The sequence below is a fragment of the Suncus etruscus genome, chromosome 19 (genome assembly GCF_024139225.1).
Source record: "Suncus etruscus isolate mSunEtr1 chromosome 19, mSunEtr1.pri.cur, whole genome shotgun sequence".
NCBI lineage: Eukaryota > Metazoa > Chordata > Mammalia > Eulipotyphla > Soricidae > Suncus > Suncus etruscus.
This window is the reverse complement of record NC_064866.1, coordinates 40,501,382-40,521,426: the sequence shown is the minus strand read 5'-3', so window position 1 is coordinate 40,521,426 and position 20,045 is coordinate 40,501,382. Positions and strand designations below refer to the sequence as shown.

At 36.9% G+C, this 20,045-nt stretch overlaps 1 protein-coding gene across 2 annotated transcripts in view; it reads right to left on the bottom strand.

Annotated features, from left to right (window-relative positions):
- Window positions 1-20,045, bottom strand: part of EFR3A (EFR3 homolog A) — a 110,264-nt gene that overhangs the window by 35,209 nt on the left and 55,010 nt on the right. For both annotated transcript variants that reach the window (XM_049765568.1, XM_049765569.1), the window contains exons 4-9: window positions 18,857-19,007; window positions 9,871-9,992; window positions 6,809-6,958; window positions 2,977-3,114; window positions 988-1,066; window positions 427-562 (exon numbers count right to left, since the gene is read on the bottom strand). In XM_049765568.1, coding sequence (XP_049621525.1) covers window positions 427-562; window positions 988-1,066; window positions 2,977-3,114; window positions 6,809-6,958; window positions 9,871-9,992; window positions 18,857-19,007 — 776 coding nt within the window. The remainder of the gene's footprint in view (window positions 1-426; window positions 563-987; window positions 1,067-2,976; window positions 3,115-6,808; window positions 6,959-9,870; window positions 9,993-18,856; window positions 19,008-20,045) is intronic.

The following is a 20,045-nucleotide window of genomic DNA, read 5'->3' as shown; positions in this document are numbered from 1 at the left end:
GATTTTTTTTCAATTTATGTTCTCTGCTTTCAATTAAAACTTTCTCTAGGTCAAGTGGCCATGTTCAAATGTGGCAGACTGCTATAACTTCTGTTTATTTCATATTTCCAATTAATTTTTCAAAAAATAACTTGTCTTCACATCTTCAAGATAAGGCACACGTAATGGAAAATTATTATATCAAAAATGCGCTCACTCATTGTTTTCTGGGCCACCTTTGATAGTGGTTAGGGGCTACACCCAGGACATTACTTGGTTTCATTCCCAATGATGATGACAGGGAACTAAAATTTTCAAAAAGTTATAGTATTTTTAGAATTTTAAGAAATATTTTCACATATTTCAGGTATTTTAAAATAGCTTTCGATATGCTAAAAAATATAGTTTGAAATAGAAAAAACAATTTCTTTTTCCCCTGACACTCACCTATGGAGCCTTTAGCAGCAATGGCAACAGCTTCTAACAGAACTTGAATAATACCTGCTCGGACCCGTGAAGGATCTTTTTTACGAACATCAAGGTGTCCTAGAATCTCCTGAATCACGTGATGAGAATACTGGGCCTAAAACAAACCATGGCACAAACAATTAAATGCATCCTGACAGAATTCACAAAAATGAAAAACCACATGACAAGTAATATTCTGCTGCTATCTATACTGTAAATCACGGTATCTAAGTGAAAAAAAAAATAAGAGGAAATGTTTTAAAAAACAGCATATTGTAGTAGCTAACAATGAAAGCTCCTCAGTAAGAAATGCCCAAATTCAAATTCTGACTTTCTTATAAATAAGATGCACACAGCATAGTAGAGTTCCTTAATTTCTCTGTACTTCAGTTGTCTTTATTTGCAATATTTAAAAAAAGCAAGTTCTTACATAGGATTGCTATGACAACTAAATGTTTTGTGTCCTGCAGAACTCTAGATTCATGATAGCTTTATCAACACATAAACTAAGTTACTTATAATTAACTACCCAAATCTTACCTGAATGGAATACATAATGATTTTAAAGCAATGAACTGCAAATTCATTGGGATCCCACAGTTTGTGATGGTCTAAATGCCTGCAATTAACAATAAAAATTTAGTTAAAAATTCCTTATAATTTGTTTTCTTCCTCTTAAAACCGGAACTATATGAAGAGATCAAGACATATTCTAAAAGAATATTATCTAAAAGAAAGCTAATCTTTGCACTTTCAGAAATACTGTACATAATTTCTAGATCCAGATCGATCCCTGTGAATTATTTGTAATCCACTGTATATAGTCCTCTAAGTACTGCCAAGAGTGATCCCAACATATCATTTAATTAGCATGCTACCAATCAGTCATAACGTACTGTAAGTAAAACAGTTTTTTTTTGTTTGTTTGGTTTGGTTTTGGGCTAACTCTGAAGTTACTAATGGCTGAGCTCAGAAATTACTCCAGGCAATCTCAGAGGATCCTATGGGGATACCAGGAATCGAACCTGGATCAGCTGTATGCAAGGCAAATGCCTTCCCTGCTGTGCTATCACTCTGTTCCTAGGAAGTAAAAGTTTTATCCATGTATATGTTCTTCAGATTATCTGACATATTACTAGAGATATTTATTAATATATGATTTACTAATATTTAATCAACATGCAAGAAATAAATTAACATATGGTCAGGAGTTATTTCCATTCATTTCTACAGAGAAAAGAATATAACTTATTTCAAGTTGCTCAAATACAGAAATTTAAGTTTCTTTCAGATTAACTTCTACATTTTTTTCTTATCTTTGGGCACACCCAGACATGCTCATATCTAATTCCTGACTCTACACTCAGGAGGAAGCACTCAGGGTCAACTGAATACAAGTGAAACACCCTATCTGCTGTACCATATCTCCATCTCCTCAATTTCTAGGTGTTTTTTTTTGGGTTTTGGGTCACACCCGGCAACGCTCAGGGGTCCCTCCTGGCTCTACGCTCAGAAATCGCTCCTGGCAGGCTTGGGGGACCACATGGGATGTCGGGATTCGAACCACCGACCTTCTGCATGCAAGGCAAACACATTACCTGTGTGCCCAGATTTCTACATTTTAAGGTTTTATAGATTACCTACTGGTTGAGTATTAGGATAAAAATGGAAAATTGGATCAGCATAACTAATATGAAAAAATCATCTTTCCTTTAAATGTGACATAATTTTTATTATCTCTTAGTATTTTCCTATGCTCACAAAGTCACAACCAGTCTATCTTTATCCCTTTGATAACTCAATGATTATGCTTTAGTTTTCTGGTTTATAGAGTCTTATAACTAAAGTTGAAATCTAAAACCAACCATTTGTCCTATATCAAAAAATTCTGGATACTGAATTTTGACTATTTTATACATGCTACAAAGATGTGCCAAAAAATGTTTGTATAGACAGAGGGAAAAAGACACTTCACATGATAAACAAAAGATTTGCAAAATGTCCAAAATAACACAATCTGACACAGTAAATTAGTAAGTCTATCACATGGCAATTGATTCTGAATTCTAGGGTTTGAGAGATAAAGTTTCTGTGTAGAAACCCTACTTTATGTAAAGGGAAGTACCCCATCAATTAAATCTTTAATAGTCTCACTCTGATTAGTTTGTGGTATACGAGAAAATTCATTCAGAGAACTGAATACAATCAAAGACAAGAATGACAAGGCAAAAATGACTTAAGAAGCTGAAGTTAGAACAGGAACTGACAAAGTCATCGAAAACATGGTAGCCCACACATGAACCGTGTTTTAATGCTTTTTCGTGCTTTAAGGCGTTCAAGTTCAATGATATCTACCACTGTATTTCATATTTAGAGGGAGAAAGTGGGCAAACAATTGAGTCAGTCCTCTGATTGAATTCTGTACTGAGTCTACAGTGTGCTGCATCAATGAATACTTCAAAAAAGTAAAAAGGAGTTGTCCTCAGTAAGTATATTCTTAGGGTTAACATAGCAGCCGCAACTACATACGCAAAAACTGGTCGAACGGCGTTATTCATGTTCCCAAAAGTTGCTCTTCCCAGCAGTTCTCTGAAACAGTTTTCAGCCAGCACAGCAGGATTCTCCTCCTTTTCAGCTGCAGAAGGAGAAGATGGTGGGCCTATACGACTGAAATGAAGAAGTGACATGAAGAAACACCATCCAAGCATTTTTTGCTTTTTTTTCTGGGGGTGAGGAGGTGGGTGGGAACGGGGAGGCACAACAGCGGTGCTCAGGGAAAACCATGCAGTAAAGGAGACTGAGGCAGCAATGACTGTGTCCAAGTCTTTTGAGCAATCTCTGAGGCTCAGAATGCAAGAGTTGCAACACTAGTTTTGTTTTTCGGTTTTCGGCCACATCCGGTAATGGGGTTACTCCTGGTTATGCACTCAGAAATTGCTCCAAGCTTGGGGGACAGATGGGATGCTGGGGGACTGAACCGCGGTCTGTCCTAGGCTAGCATACAAGGCAGATTCCTTACCGCTTACACCACCCCTCTGGCCCCTGTTTATCAATTAAACAGCACAGATCTCTTGCTTCATAAATGCTACAAGGACATTTTCATTTTAAACACAATAACTTTAAATACTATTTCTAATTTTTGAACAGCACCAAACAAATTCTAGTTTATGAATGAATAGCAGCACCGAAGTTAATTAAATGCTCTCTTTAAAATGGAAAAATTAGGGGCTGGAGCAACAACACAACAGTAGGGCATTTGACACTAGGGCATTTGCCTTGCATACAGCCGACCCGATTCAATTCCCCGACTCCCATATGGTCCCCCAAGACTGGCAGGAGTGATGTCTGAGTGCAAAGCTAGGAGTAACCCCTGAGTATTCCTCTGTGCTTGCCCCCCCCCCCCTCCAAGAAAAACCTAAATTCAGCTGTGCAACTAGTTTCTATGCTCAGGGAAGTTCCAGTTTTGTTTTGTTTTGGACCACACTTCCTGGTGCTCCGAATTTACCCCTAGCTTTGCACTCATGCATCACTCCTCTAAGTGGTTGGAAAACATTGTGGGGTGCTGAGGACTGAACCTAGGTCAGCTGCATGCAAGGCAAGTAGTGAGTACCTGCTGTATAATCTTTCAGACTACTTTCTAACCATTTTCTAATAAAATGTTCTTTGCCAAGGCAAAATACCCAGCAGTTGCCATCCTGTTCACTTTCCTACAACATCTCTACTTTGATAGCAAAATCCTAGTAGGAACAGTCACCAAAGATCATCTTTAGGCACCTATGACTTTACTATTAAGTGGAAAAAAAAAACAAGTGTAAAAAAACAATGCCAATCTATGCATAAAAACTCCAATTTTAGGGGCCGGAGAGATAGCATGGAGGTAAGGCCTTTCATACAGAAGGACAGTGGTTCGAATCCCGGCATACTATATGGTCCCCTATGCCTGTCAGGGGAGATTTCTGAACGTGGAGCCAGGAGTAACCCCTGAGTGCTGCCGGGTGTGACCCCAAAACAAAACAAAACAAAAAACCTACAATTTTAAAAGCTAATTAGAAGACTTGTGATGCTGCCTTTAGTAGACATCATTCACATTTTAAAGATACATTATAATATAGTCATATACAAACCCCCAAAATAGCCATCAGGAGTACTGCAGTAATATCACAAAATAAAAAAAATTTAAGAATCAGGAGTCAATGGTCTCCACTACTTCTTGTTGTGTATGTAAATATTTTGGGGGATTACTATGTTACCCTAAACTGATTGGTGATTGTGCCCTACCCTAGGGTGTGACCTGGCATTCTGCCCCCACCCTAGGGTAGGACCTGATTCTGCTTTCACCATTGGTTGGTATCTGATCCCACCATTGGGTGGGACCTGACTCTGGAGTATAAAAACGGGAGTCTGTGGAAGGCCAGGGGCTTTTGCTGGCTGGGACTGAATCTGAGTCTTTGGGCTTTGGTTTTGTCCATCCGAATAAAGCAAATATTTCCACGAGCCTGACTGTCTGTGAGCTGTTTACCCGCCGTTTCACCTCAGAACTGTGGGCTAGACAGGGTGGCAGACGCGTGCTCCGAGCTGGAAGAAAAGGGCCTCATTCTCCATCCTACCATCAGTCAACCTCTTCAGGGGCTGACCTGCTACACTTCTGCTAATCCTGGACCTTAAGAAGCATGATTCTAGGAAATGGCTTCTCACATAGCTGTTTGGTTGGTTTTTTGGGGGGCCACACCTGGTGACACTCAGGGGTTACTCCTGACTATGTGCTTAGAAATCGCTCCTGGCTTGGGGGACCATATGGGACGCTGAGGGATGAAACCGCTATCCATCCTAGGCTAGTGCCAGCAAGGCAGACGCCTTATCGCTTTGCGCCATAGCTCCGGCCCTAGTTGAGTGATTTTTAAAAGAGAAAATATTTGAAAGGGAAACTAATCTCAATCAAAGTATGCAAAGTAGAAAATATATGAAAGATGCTAAAATATACCATCATACTTTAGAAAGTTTCCAAAGCTAAAAACAATCACATTGAAAAATTAGTAAAAAAAAAATATTTTCTTTCAATTAGCACAATTTAGATCAATATGAAAGTACCAACACAATTGTCATTTCTATCTTTTCTTCTAGGCTATTCTTATCTTGGCAATCATGAAAATTAAAAGGTTTGAATTTTAGAAACACAGAATACTTTAGAAATATGATTCAATTTTTTTCCTTATAAATTAAGGTTCAGAATGGTCATTTTTCTAAGCCAAACAAAAAACACTGGTCTAAAACTTAATTGTACAATATCTCTGTGTATAAAAACACAGATGCAGAAGGAAAACTTGCTTAAGGCAGTTGGGAAGTAGAATGAAACTGGACTGGAGAATATTAGTGAAACTAGTTGTGGAGAATGAGGAGAAAATATAAGCATGTACTCAGAAACAATATTAAATGCCTTTTGGCAATTAAAAAATCTTAAAAAAATAGCCTAATCTTTCTGCTTAAAAAAGTGAATAGCAAGACTATTCTATGTCTCTCTCTCTCCCTCTGACTTATTTCACTCAGCATAATAGATTCCATGTCCATCCATGTATAGGAAGATTTCATGACTTCATCTCTCCCGACAGATGTATAATATTCTATTGTGTACATATACCACATCTATGGGTTTTACGAAAAAATAAAAGACATTTCTGCAATACTCCTCAGAGACAAAGAGGGCTAGAAGGTCCAGCTCACAACATGAAGCACACCACAAAGAGTGGTGAGTGCAGTTATAGAAATAACCACACTGAGAACTACCATAACCATGTGAACGAATGAGGGAACTGGAAAGCCTGTCTAGAGTACAGGCGGGGGTGGCGTGGGAAGGAGGGAGATTTAGGACATTGGTGGTGGGAATGTTGCACCTGTGAAGAGGGGTGTTCTTTACATGACTGAAACCCAACTACAATCATATTTGTTATCAAGGTGTTTAAATCAAGATATTAATAAAAATAATTAAAAAAGTGAATAGCAATACTTCTCATGTTACTTTCATCATTGTTACCATGATTTATTTTTAAGTCATTAAAAAGTTATCAAAAGAACCAGAGAAGTTCAACTATAACTTTTCTCACACTACTTTTAATTTAAATAACCCGTATACTTAGCATAAGTATAAATTTACTCTAATAGGTATAAAACATAAGTGTACTGAGCAAGAGCCTGCAGTCTCCTAAGTCTAAAGGGATCCCTGACGAAGAAAACGTTTGTCACAAAGGGCATTCAAGCTCAATCTGTTTGACGAGACTGCTATTCATAAAACCAGTTTCTTGTCCTAGCTAGCATCCAAACATACACAAAAATAAATACAACCAAGCCCTAACTACTTATGCCTTACCTGTCAACCTCTTCTACCTTCTGCATGTTAAACAGCAGAGATGGGACAATTTTATCCATATGCTGGGGTTCCCAAATAGTAGCTCGAAGTTCATCGTTAACTGTCTTGCGAACCACACCTTGAATGCCCCTGATTCCAGCGATTCGAATTCTGCCAGAAGAAGAAGAAAAAAATGAGTCATACAAAAACTAAGTTAGCCAAAAAATAGAAGCACATACTCAAATATATTGGAATATTCTGCCCCTTCGACTCAGGAACCCTCAGGACCTAGTATCAGGCGATACTAGGGGTGAACTGCCCCAGCTCCATCCAGAGGTGATGAATGAGACAAGGCACAGAGGCCACACAGTGTCGGAACAGAACCAGGGGTCTGAGCGTTACCTGTGTCGTCTCTCTACCCTCAGAGCATGTTAGTTCTATATTTTATGCAGTGACTAAAATAAAATGCTGACATTTTGGAAGTTCAAATTTCATATGATACAAAAATCCCTATAATTAGAAAAAATGTCCTATGTTTTTCTTATGTACATACAGAAAATCTTATGGTTTTTTTTTGTAAACTAATGAAAAAATGCTATGATAAAATATGTTCAGAAGATTGTTCACTAGAGGGCACTAAATACAAAAGAGTAAGAAATATGCACTAAATATGTCAATTTAAATTCATCTAATAGCACAGCAATGAATATAGGTGAAGTCATGAAATTTTTCTATACACTGATGGACATGAAAACTATTATGCTGAGTGAAATAAGTCAGAGCAAGAGAGATAGATACAGAATAGTCTCATGTATCTATGGGATTCAAGAAAAGAAATGACATTATTGTAATAATACCCAGAGACATTAGAGGTGAGGGAAGGAAAGACCGGCCCACAATATGAAGCTTATCACCGAGTGGTGAGTTCAGTTATAGACATAACTACACTGACAACTATCATGACCATGCCTGTCTCAAATACAGGCAGGGGATGGGGGAAAAAATAGGGGGGCATTGATGGATGGAATGTTGCAATGGTGAAGGAAGCTGTTTTTTTTTTTATGACTGAGACCCAATTACAAACATGTTTGTAATCATGGTGCTTAAATAAAGATATTGATTTAAAAAAAATAAAAATGAAAATGAAAAAAAAATTCATCCAGTGTGGAGTTACCAGGAAGAGTGACTGGGTCTTTCTGGGTATTCTGGGAAGATAGAAAATGCAAACACTTGGCTCAACAGCTGCCCACAATAACACTCAGATTTCAAGATACAGCTCTTTCATTTTAGGTGCATTATAGTAATGCTCAAACTACTTTCTATATTCATCAGGGTCACTCTGACTTTAATTCTTCAAATTTTTACATTTTTCAATAGTCATGGATTATGCATACTTAATCTATAGATTGTGTATAATTATGCCTTATTAGGCTACACCAAATCTGTTACCTTAGATCAAGGATGGTTCAGTTTTAAAAAGTGTTTAATTTATCTATGTATTTTATTCAAAAGTGTACTTCTTACAGGCTATTCTATGTTCAGATCTCTTCAAAGAAGAGTAATACAAACACTCTTAGTACAAAGTTCTTGCCACCTAGAATTCATATTCTACAGAGCTTGAAACATAAACATAGGCATATGAAAAGATGAAGAGAAACTTGGGATGAAAAAAGAGGGTGATCAGAGGTTCTAACTCTTCACTAGATGATATCTGAGCAGAAGTCTGGCCAAAGTGGGTTCATAAACCATGTAATATTTGTAGAGCTATCCAAGACAGAGAAACCAATTTGTCCAAAGGCTCTAAGCCTGTTCAAAAGCAGAAAAAAAAAGCACATCTAACTGGATCAGAGTAAAAGGAAGCAGATGTGCTAAAACAAAGAAACCAAAACCTGGGATTGAAGGAACATTACAGTATCCGAGTTAATTAAAATACAAAAAAAACTAAAATTTTATTTTCAGTGAATAGGAAAACTGTTCTCAATCTCTCTACTTCAGTTATGGTAACTTCTGGGGCTAGAGGAATAGAACAGTGCACAGGGCCCCTGCCTTGCACACAGTAAACTCAGATTATCTCTGAACTCCCATATGGGCCCCTGAGCCTGCAGGAGTGATCCTGCAGTAGAGCCAGGAGTTAAGTCCTGAGCACCATTGAGTGTGGCCCCAAAACCAAACTAAAATAAAACATACTATCAACAGCACAGGAAGTGTATAAAAATGTAGTAATATGTTCCTTATTTTCTAATGTATATTTTAAAGTGATAAAAAATTAAATATATCGGGTCTGGAGAGATAGCATGGAGGTAGGGCATTTGCCTTGCATGTCGAAGGATGGTGGTTCAAATCCCAGCATCCCATATGGTCCCCACAGCCTGCCAGGAGCAATTTCTGAGTATAGAGCAAGGAGTGACTTCTGAGTATAGAGCAAGGAGTAACCCCTAAGCGCTGCAGGCTGTGACCCAAAACCAAAAAAAAAAAAATTGAATACTTAATTCTGAGTATTAGAATTACATGTGACTTTAATATCCACATATTATCATGTATTCCAAATTTTCTAATTACTTTCAAAATTAGAAAAAAATGAATAAAATTCCAGTAACTAAAATATTAGAGGTTCTAGAAAATATCTGTTAGGAGAAACCACCAGGTGTGGCCCCAAACTAAACAAAACAAGTATAGTTATCACAACTTCTAATAGAAATGGCAGTTGGGGCCGGTGAGGTGGCGGTAGAGGCAAGGTGTCTGCCTTGCAAGCGCTAGCCAAGGAAAGACCTCTGTTCGATCCCCCCTGCGTCCCATATGGTCCCCCCAAGCGAGGGGCAATTTCTGAGTGCTTAGCCAGGAATAACCCGAGCATCAAATGGCTGTGGCCCGAAAAACAAAAAACAAACAAAAAAGAAATGGAGTCATTTGTGAAGAACAAAGCACGTTTATAAATAAAGCCCAACTTTGGAATTTACACATTCATATAATTTTTGTTCAATTTTACTTGTATAAAGTCTAATTTCTTGGCGAATCAATAAAGGTGGTATACATCAGTAGATTATCCTAAAAATTATAAATCATTACGTGAAACAATTACATACTCTGTTCTTATTTCTGGATCACTATGACAGGAATGACACATGGCGCTGAAGCGAGATACAAAGAAGTCATATCGTCTGTGATAAGATGGTGTGTCTTCTTCAATGTTTGCAAATTTAACAAACTGCAAAACAAGATGAATGATTATCATCTTTTGAGAGTGTCGAACACATGTACTTTCATTATCTGTTGTAGAAAATGAGAAATGTCCAAGTATAAAGCAAACAAACGATCACATATACCAAATTTATTAAAATAGAAATGATTTCATAAGGAACTTAAGAAAGTCAAGTATGGAACAAATATTAAAAACAGCCTTTTACATTCCTTTTGAATGAACCGACTCTAGAAGGTTTTTATAAAGCATTAAGTATTCCTAAGATTGTGCCTAATGCATTCAATAGACTGGGAAGTCTATTTTGTAAACGTAGATAGAATATCTTCCTTTATGACCACAATAAGAATTAAAAATAAAAGATATCTTCCTTTATAGCTCTTACATAACTATGTAAAACATGAATAAAATAGCCTTTATATGTGATCCATGAATAAATAATATTTAAGCAATTAAGACAGGACTAAAAAGGGGAGCATGGAATGAAACAAACACAAGAACATAGAGATATACTAATACAATCCTACCTCCTTTCTAATGATCAAACAAAAAAAAATCCAGCAAAAACAACAGAAATATATATCTACATTTAGGAAATTTTAACTATTTGACACGTGCTATAGAACTTGCCCTTTAGAACTCCTAATATACATTCCTTATTAATGTTCTCAATTATTCAGGTTCATCTAACTTTTATATACAAAACAACCCTAACTTTGGAAAACTATACCGCCAAATAAAAAAAGCATATCCCCTATGTTTGTTATTCTACTTATGGCAAGATTTCTAGTCAGACATTCAAGTCATTAGCCCACTTCAGTTTATTTTTGTGTATACTAAAAGCAAGTAATCTAGTTTCCCTTAGTTTTCCAGGCAATTTAGTTTTCTTAACATCATTTACTGAAAAAAATTTGTCCACATGTGAGGATAACTATTTCTGGAATCTCAATTGTATTTCATTAACCTGAGTATTTTATTCAAATGTTTATTACTTTGATTAATATTATAATTTCAACATACTTTAAGTCAAGGTATATAATATTTTGATGTTTATTTTTTAACTAAAGACTGGCTATTACTATACTACATACTAAATGTATGAATACCTTCAGAAAACTAAAAAAGAATTTATACTTTACATTGAAACAAACCTCAAGGGGTCAGAGAGATAGTATAGTGGATAAGGAGATTGTATTGTATGTGGCTGGGCTAGGTTCAACTCCCAAACTTACATATGGTTCCCTAACCCACCAGGAGTGATCCCTGATTGCAGTCAGGATTAAGTCCAGAATACCATTGAGTGTGGCCAAATACCAAACTAAAATCTAACACAGTGTCAACAGCACAAGCAATACACAGAAACAATTTATATTTTCTAATATGTATTTTAAAGAAATACGAATAGTAAATTGCTTCTAAATAAAATAACATATGTCTTTAGCTTATTTGCTTATATATTTTCATGCATGCCAAATATGCCACATACTTAAAATTAGGAAAAAAATGAATAAAAAACCTGGCCACTAAAATGTTCAAGATTCTAAAAACTATTTATAAGGAGAAACCTTATTCATCTATCAAAAGTCACCTATCTGAATGATCAGTTTTAGAAAACTCATGTTTGACCATAAAAACAGGATATAAGCGGTCAGTTCTGTCTTAAATGACAAAGTATATCTTCATTTTAATTTTATGGAAAGGTTTGTTTAATACTGCAACTCTAAGAGTTTGCTACCAAAAACTGAAGCTATACACTCTACATAAAATCTTGTCAACAACAAGTAAGGTATTGCTATTACAGACTTCTTGTTATATACTTGAATCAAAGGAAGAAAGTACAGCAAAAAAGTTATAAACAGCCCCATGGCGATTTAGGATTTGGATTCCTGGATCTATTTACAAGATCTATTGTATATGAAGTGGAGTATTTAATATGGGGTTGCTGAATATTTGAAATGAAAAACAAGTAACAATACAATGCTTTCTAAGATTCGCTATCTACAGAAGACTGTGACAACCATGAATGGGCAGAACTTATCCTAGGATCAATAAAAAAGCCCTAGTTTAGGCTTTGGCCTATGATCTGTACAACAACTAAGATCTCTAATTCCAGAGATCTAAATGAGACAACTGTAATTTAACAGGTCTTCTGGAAACATACTGACTCTATCCTAGGCTGCATCCTAGGATCAGTGCAAAAAACCAAGACCACCAACTACAGAAGACTGATTAAAACAACAGTGATGGAACAGAACTTCTTGAACCATAAAGAAAGACTTCATCATAGGCTCCATTCTTTGACCTGTGCAGATACCAAGATCTCTAGATACAGAGGTCTGATTTCATTATCTATGATGGAGCAGAAGTTTTCCATACACCACATAACTTGAACCATCTTGTTCTGCTTCTCAAATTGAGAGGGAAATAATGGAGGGTACCAAGACCAAGCAGTTGTATGATCACTGAGTAGTAATAAAAATGATTGGACTTAAACACCAACCCAAAGCCAATGACAACAGAATCAATACCCAATCTACAAGAAGCTAGACACAGAGGGGACCACTTATACTAGCAGCCCAGAGGGTAAGGGAGGGGGATATGGGATGCATGCTGGGAAAGGGGGTGGAGGGAGGACAACTTTGGTGGTGGGAATTCCCAATTCAATGTCAATATGTACCTGAAATAGTACTGTGAAAGATATGGTAATCCACTTTGGTCAAAATAAAAATTATTATAATAAAAGAAAAAATAAAAAAGTTGACCTAGTTCTTTTTTCCCTTCTAGCAATTTAAGAGGGTGAAATAGCCAGAAAGAGCCATTACAGGCAATGGGATATAAAGCAGAAGAAGTAAGTACCTAACAGTTCAGTGTTCTGCTGGGAAATGTATAATGTCTGGCATCCACCTTGGCCAAAGGCAGCAAAAATGGGTTACAGATGGGAGGATATAATGCTGGTAAACATTTGATCAAATGAGTTAACGTATATACTTTGCCCAAATTTCTTTTTTTTTTTAAATAAATCTATTTAAGCACCATGATTACAAGCATGTTTGTATTGGGTTTCAATAATAAACAGAACTCTCCCCACCACCAGTGCAATATTCCCACCACCAACGCCCTCCTCCCCTAATCTGTATTCGTGACAGGCATTCTACTTCTTTCATTCTTTTTTTGGGGGGGGAGGGGTCACACCCGGTGACAATCAGGGGTTATTCCTGGCTATCTGCTCAGAAATAGCTACTGGAAGGCACAGGGGACCATATGGGATGCCGGGATTTGAACCAACCACCTTAGGTCCTGGGTCGGCTGCTTGCAAGGCAAAAGCCAATGTGCTATCTCTCCGGCCCCTACTTCTCTAATTCTTTAACATTGTCATGTTAGTTGTTAGTGTAGTTGTTATTTCCCGAAAAGAGTTCATCACTCTTTGTGGTAAGCTTCAAATTGTGAGCCGGTCCTTCCAGCTTGCCCCAATTTCATTATCACTAAAAATTTTAACTGCAGAGTAAAGAATTGTTTCAAAAGACAAAATAACAGCTACAATGCATTCCTTTAGATTCAGAGCATCACAGCCTCAGCAGTACTAAAATTCTTGGCACTCCTTTTTGGGAAGGGGCTCCCAAAGTAATACAGGGCTTGTGTGGACCCTCCTTATGACTCGGGGCCAATCAGGTATGCTATTCAATGGGTCCAAGGATGTGATGCTGCCCCAATCCTGCAGTGTTGGGGCATATCTAGGCTGAACCACGTTGGCTTGAGGGTCCCAGAGGCCGCATTCCATGGGAGACCAAGTGGTACATACAGAAGATGCAATAAAGGTTGGCTGCATACAAGGCGTGTACCTTAATCCCTGCTTGTTTTATCTCTCCAGCTGCTGGCCATTCTTCTATTAATACTAACTTTTTATAATGAGGTATCCTAGTTTACAATATGACTGAAATCCACATTTTACAGTTACAGAGCTACTACATCAATCCTTCTACTGGCATTTCAATATCCTCCCACACCTCTTCAGGTCCCTCCCCTCAGCCCTCTCCTATACACTTCAATTTTCTGATCATGTCTCGGGTTCTGTGTGCATCAGGGGCCTCCTAGTTTCTTTCTTTATTTCTTTACATTCCACAATTGGCAAGACCATCTGGTATTTATCTTTTACTTTATGACTCATTTCACTTAGCATTAACACCCTCCAATTCCATCCAAGTTGCAGCAAATTATAACATTTCATCTTTTAGGCCACCATTCTGTATTATAGGGGCTATCATGTTTATTACAAGTAGGATACTGAACACCATCCCAAGCATTTTAAATATTACAGCACTCCCCACTATAACTGAGAATCAAAATATCTCCAGGCATTTTCAAATGTTTAATTGGGAATGGAGGAGGAGGAGAAATTTCTCCTCACTGAGAATCAATCAATACTTGAGTATAGTGAATTCTTCAATGGATGGTCTATAATATTTAAAAACAACAAAAATGCAATGAGCTAAGTAAGATAGACAGATTCTGTTGGGAGAAGGAAAATATTCAGAGTCAGGTGTCAGGGGCAGACTCAAGATGGAGTCTGTATGGATTGCCTTCTTTCCCCACAGCATGAACTTCTCTTTTGTCATGGCATGCATACGTGCCTAACCTTTTGCAGAGGCATTTACCCAGTTCAAAAGTCACAGGAAACAGCACAGATCCTGTTGTAGATTATGTTCTGAGAACTTGTGACAGTTGAATGCATCTATAGAAATTAAGTATGGAAACAGCACATTGTCCTGTCAAAAGTTACGAGAAACAGCTGTTGGCTACAGAATGTATGACTCGGATGTACACAAAAGTTCCAGGTTTGACCTATCTCAGTTGACCACAAAATGTTCTTGAGAAAATATCAAATTGTACCTTGTAAATGAAGTCATCTATAAAACAAAGGCTGTTCTTGTATTTCCCCTCTTCTTCCCCTGCTCTGCTGGAGTATATAAGCCTGTCGTCTGCTTCAACAAATTTGGCCCTTGATCAGACTCTTTGTCTTCGGACCCATTTCTCTCTCTTTATTTTTTAGGCTGGGACCCCCTCACGTACCCACGAATTACTGAATCCTGCAGGGCAGGACAGTCAGGGAGTTATTTAGCAAGGGGACAGAGGTTAGTTAGACAGCACGAACCTGGCTCATTTGATCACCAGCATTGCATGCGGTGTCTGACCCCCACTGGAAGGTGTGGTTGTGGTGGCCAAGTGCAGGTCCCTGCGAGAGCAGAGCCCCAAAAGGCACTACATTCTTGGACCTTTACTGAGCTATCCAATCTAGTTGACCTAATATTAACCATTAATGGCCTGTTCTACTTAAGTTTAGCATGAAAATGCCAAAATATGGGGGTGTGAGAGGGTGCAGGTATGACCAAAGTTTTTCCTAGCATTTTATTTACAATTAATAACCATGTATTTTATGCTAAAATTTATAAATGCTTTGGAACAAGTGAGTCCTAGATTGATGCCTCTAATACACAGCACTATTTTAGAACAAAAGTTTTAAATTTCTATTTCTCATTTGTAGAATGCGTATGACAATTCTAATAATCATTATATTGTTAGAATATCAAATATAAATATTTGGGATAAAACTATAACAATGGAAACTATTTTGTGAACATTAAATGATATAACATATAGCTAACTCTAGTACATATTGTATTTTTTTCTTTTAAAAATTAGAAACCTGCAATAATGGAAACAGCTGTTCAGATTAATCAACCTCCTATTACAAAGGCCTGTAATGCTGTTCTAATGTGTTTTTATTTCTTTTTTCTTTGGTTTTTGGGCCACACGCAGTGACGCTCAGGGTTTACTCCTGGCTATGTGCTCAGAAATCGCTCCTGGCTTGGGGGACCACATCGGATGCCAGGGGATCAAACCGCGGTCCATCCTAGGTCAGCCGCATGCAAGGCAAATACCCTACCACTGCGCCACCACTTCAGTCCCTATGTTCTAATGTTTTTATCCACAGAATCAGGTGCAGAATATGGTATCCCCCCTCCACTCACCTCTCCGAGCCAGCCAGGAGCAATTTCTGAGCATAGAGACAGGAGTGACCCCTAAGTGCTGCCGGGTGTGACCCAAAAACCAAAATTCAAAAACCGAAAAAAGAAAAAAAAACTTTTTCTCTCCTAAATAGAAAAGGAAATAGGAAAGCCTATTTCCTACTTCCTACTTAATAGGAATTTAATAAATAATATTTAAATATTTAAATAATTTAAAGCCTATTTAGCTATAAAACTGCCCATGCCACTCCATCCAACTGCATTTGGAAATTTCCACTGTTTTTCCCCTGAAACAAATAAAAAGAATCATAAAATGGTTTAGCTCATATATTCTTATATGTTGTTTCATTTTTCTCTATGTGTGGTATGTGTTCCTGATAGCACCTATTATATATGTAAGGAAGTACTTGACCACTGAGCTACACCCTAATCTTCCTGTATTTGTTTTCATTTTAAACATACTTTTACTAACTATATGCCAGAATCCGTTCTAAGCACTTCCTAAACATTAATTCATAGCACATAAAAATCTACAGATCCTAAACCCCACTGTTTTGGTAACACCTCAAAATGTCATAGTAGTGTCTAACCAGTAGTATCACAGGAAATTTGATGGGAAGAAACATAGTAATCTACCAAACTCAGGAAGTCAGAACCGTAACACAGAAGGCACAACTAGTACCAACCACAGATCAATAAATCCTTAGACAATAACTTTTATAATACCATGGCAAGAGATAACAATGATTTCAAATTGACCCTTGCTGATGTAAATTTTGGTACTTTATTTTGATTTTGTGTCGTATCAAACAATAAGAAGTAAATCTGTTCCTGCAAGGGGGAAAAATTAGGGTGGTGAGTAGAAAATTGGGGGCACTAGTGAAGGTAAGGTTACACTGGTGGTGGGTTTGGTTTTGAACAATTACTGCCTGAAATAAGTCTAATATAAATAACTATAACAATGGAAACTATTTTGTGAACATTAAATGATATAACATATAGCTAACTCTAGTACATATTGTATTTTTTTCTTTTAAAAATTAGAAACCTGCAATAATGGAAACAGCTGTTCAGATTAATCAACCTCCTATTACAAAGGCCTGTAATGCTGTTCTAATGTGTTTTTATTTCTTTTTTCTTTGGTTTTTGGGCCACACGCAGTGACGCTCAGGGTTTACTCCTGGCTATGTGCTCAGAAATCGCTCCTGGCTTGGGGGACCACATCGGATGCCAGGGGATCAAACCGCGGTCCATCCTAGGTCAGCCGCATGCAAGGCAAATACCCTACCACTGCGCCACCACTTCAGTCCCTATGTTCTAATGTTTTTATCCACAGAATCAGGTGCAGAATATGGTATCCCCCCTCCACTCACCTCTCCGAGCCAGCCAGGAGCAATTTCTGAGCATAGAGACAGGAGTGACCCCTAAGTGCTGCCGGGTGTGACCCAAAAACCAAAATTCAAAAACCGAAAAAAGAAAAAAAAACTTTTTCTCTCCTAAATAGAAAAGGAAATAGGAAAGCCTATTTCCTACTTCCTACTTAATAGGAATTTAATAAATAATATTTAAATATTTAAATAATTTAAAGCCTATTTAGCTATAAAAACTGCCATGCCAATCCAACTGCATTTGGAAATTTCCACTGTTTTTCCCCTGAAACAAATAAAAAGAATCATAAAATGGTTTAGCTCATATATTCTTATATGTTGTTTCATTTTTCTCTATGTGTGGTATGTGTTCCTGATAGCACCTATTATATATGTAAGGAAGTACTTGACCACTGAGCTACACCCTAATCTTCCTGTATTTGTTTTCATTTTAAACATACTTTTACTAACTATATGCCAGAATCCGTTCTAAGCACTTCCTAAACATTAATTCATAGCATAAAAATCTACAGATCCTAAACCCCACTGTTTTGGTAACACCTCAAAATGTCATAGTAGTGTCTAACCAGTAGTATCACAGGAAATTTGATGGGAAGAAACATAGTAATCTACCAAACTCAGGAAGTCAGAACCGTAACACAGAAGGCACAACTAGTACCAACCACAGATCAATAAATCCTTAGACAATAACTTTTATAATACCATGGCAAGAGATAACATGATTTCATTGACCCTTGCTGATGTAAATTTGGTACTTTATTTTGATTTGTGTCGTATCAAACAATAAGAAGTAAATCTGTTCCTGCAAGGGGGAAAAATTAGGGTGGTGAGTAGAAAATTGGGGGCACTAGTGAAGGTAAGGTTACACTGGTGGTGGGTTTGGTTTTGAACAATTACTGCCTGAAATAAGTCTAATATAAATAACTTGGTAAATCACAATATTATAATTATTAATTTTTTAAATCCTCTAAGGTTAATACCATCATTGTCCTCATGTCACAAATAAAAATCTTGGGTAAGTTTATGTAGGACTTTCCCTAGAAAATGGTGCAGTAAACAGAGCAGTCAAACCAGGAAATTATGTTTTATCAGCTACCATCTATGTCAGCAAATACTTAACTAAAAATAATCGCAGGTAATAAATAATTGTTTAAAAATCTAGAGTGTGATAAATAGAAATACTTTTAAAAGACAGTGAAAATGATGAGGGGAAAATCTTACTTTATGGTCAATTAACTTTCTATTCTTGTTATGATAGGTCAATACTGCAAAATGCACAAGGAGCAAAAGAAAAAGCTAAAAACTAATTTTCTTTCCATTGATTCACATACCCCAAGAGAACATTTGGGACTGTCCAAATACTCCAACAGAACATTTGCCTTTACCAGGTATGGCATATTCAAAGGGAGATTAATTCTAGAAATGTTAATTAAAATTAAAATTAGAAAATAATTTCACTCACTGAATTTGTTCCAAGGACTTGAAGTTTTGGTTCCCCCGACTCCAGCAGCTTGGCTACCATATGAAGGAAACTTTCAACAAATGGCTTGATGCTCTGAGAATGGCAAGCCATAAGAAGCTGGTCTAATGCCTCCATAGCAATTAAAACATACCTAAGCAGACGGCAAAAATAACATCAAAACATGAATTAGGTTTACTTATGACACAGAAAAAATTTAGGAAAGCCATATTTAGTAAATTATAATTTTTTTTTCTCATAGAGCACAAGACTCGTATGAAATAATCCTCTTGGGCTGGAGAAAACTCTAAGGGCTCGAGTATGAAATTTATATCTATAAGGCCCAGGTCTGATCTCCAGAAGTGAATGCACTCTCGAGCTACACCAAGAGTAACCAATAACCAAGCTGAGAGCAGCCCACATCACCACTGAATGTGTCCAAAAACTGAAGCAACAGCATCTTCAAGGTGAAATAGGTAACATAATATTCTATTTTCTCCTTTTCACAATGTGTATCATTACTCTGTAAAAGCATACACACTTTCCAGTTTCTAGACTTTCAACCTTATTTGTCTTATATGATCCAAAAATGTTATAAGTAATATCTATACCTAAAACTTCCAACATAATGTTACATATATGAATATGCATGCATATATATTATATATATATCAAAAGCATCAAAATTATATAAAGAAGTGAATTTAAAAATCAGCCATATTAGGGATCAGAGAGACAGTACAGAAGGTTTGGTACTTGTCTTATACATGGTCAACCCAGTTTCAGTACCTGAGCAGAGAGCCAGGAGGAGCAAGCCTGATTCTAGTTGGGAGACGCAAAGCCATAAAAACAAGCCATCTTATTTGTATTTTAAAACATGCAATAAAACTTAAAATTCAGGACATAAACTTCTTAGCTCAAATAATCTATTATGCGTAATATCACAATTATCAGAATTCACTCATGTTTTGAGTGTTAACAATGTGGAAAAAAATAAAGTCAGCAAGAAATTGGAGAATGGAATAGTTTTAAGGAACTCAGAATAGCATAGTCAAACATTAACAATATTTTAACTATATTATCGAGACTACAATTAAAATGAAATTAGAATTTTAAATTAGCAATACAGAAAGTATACAAAATTCAAACTTAAAATGTATTACTGTCTATTTAGGACAGAGAAAGATGGTGG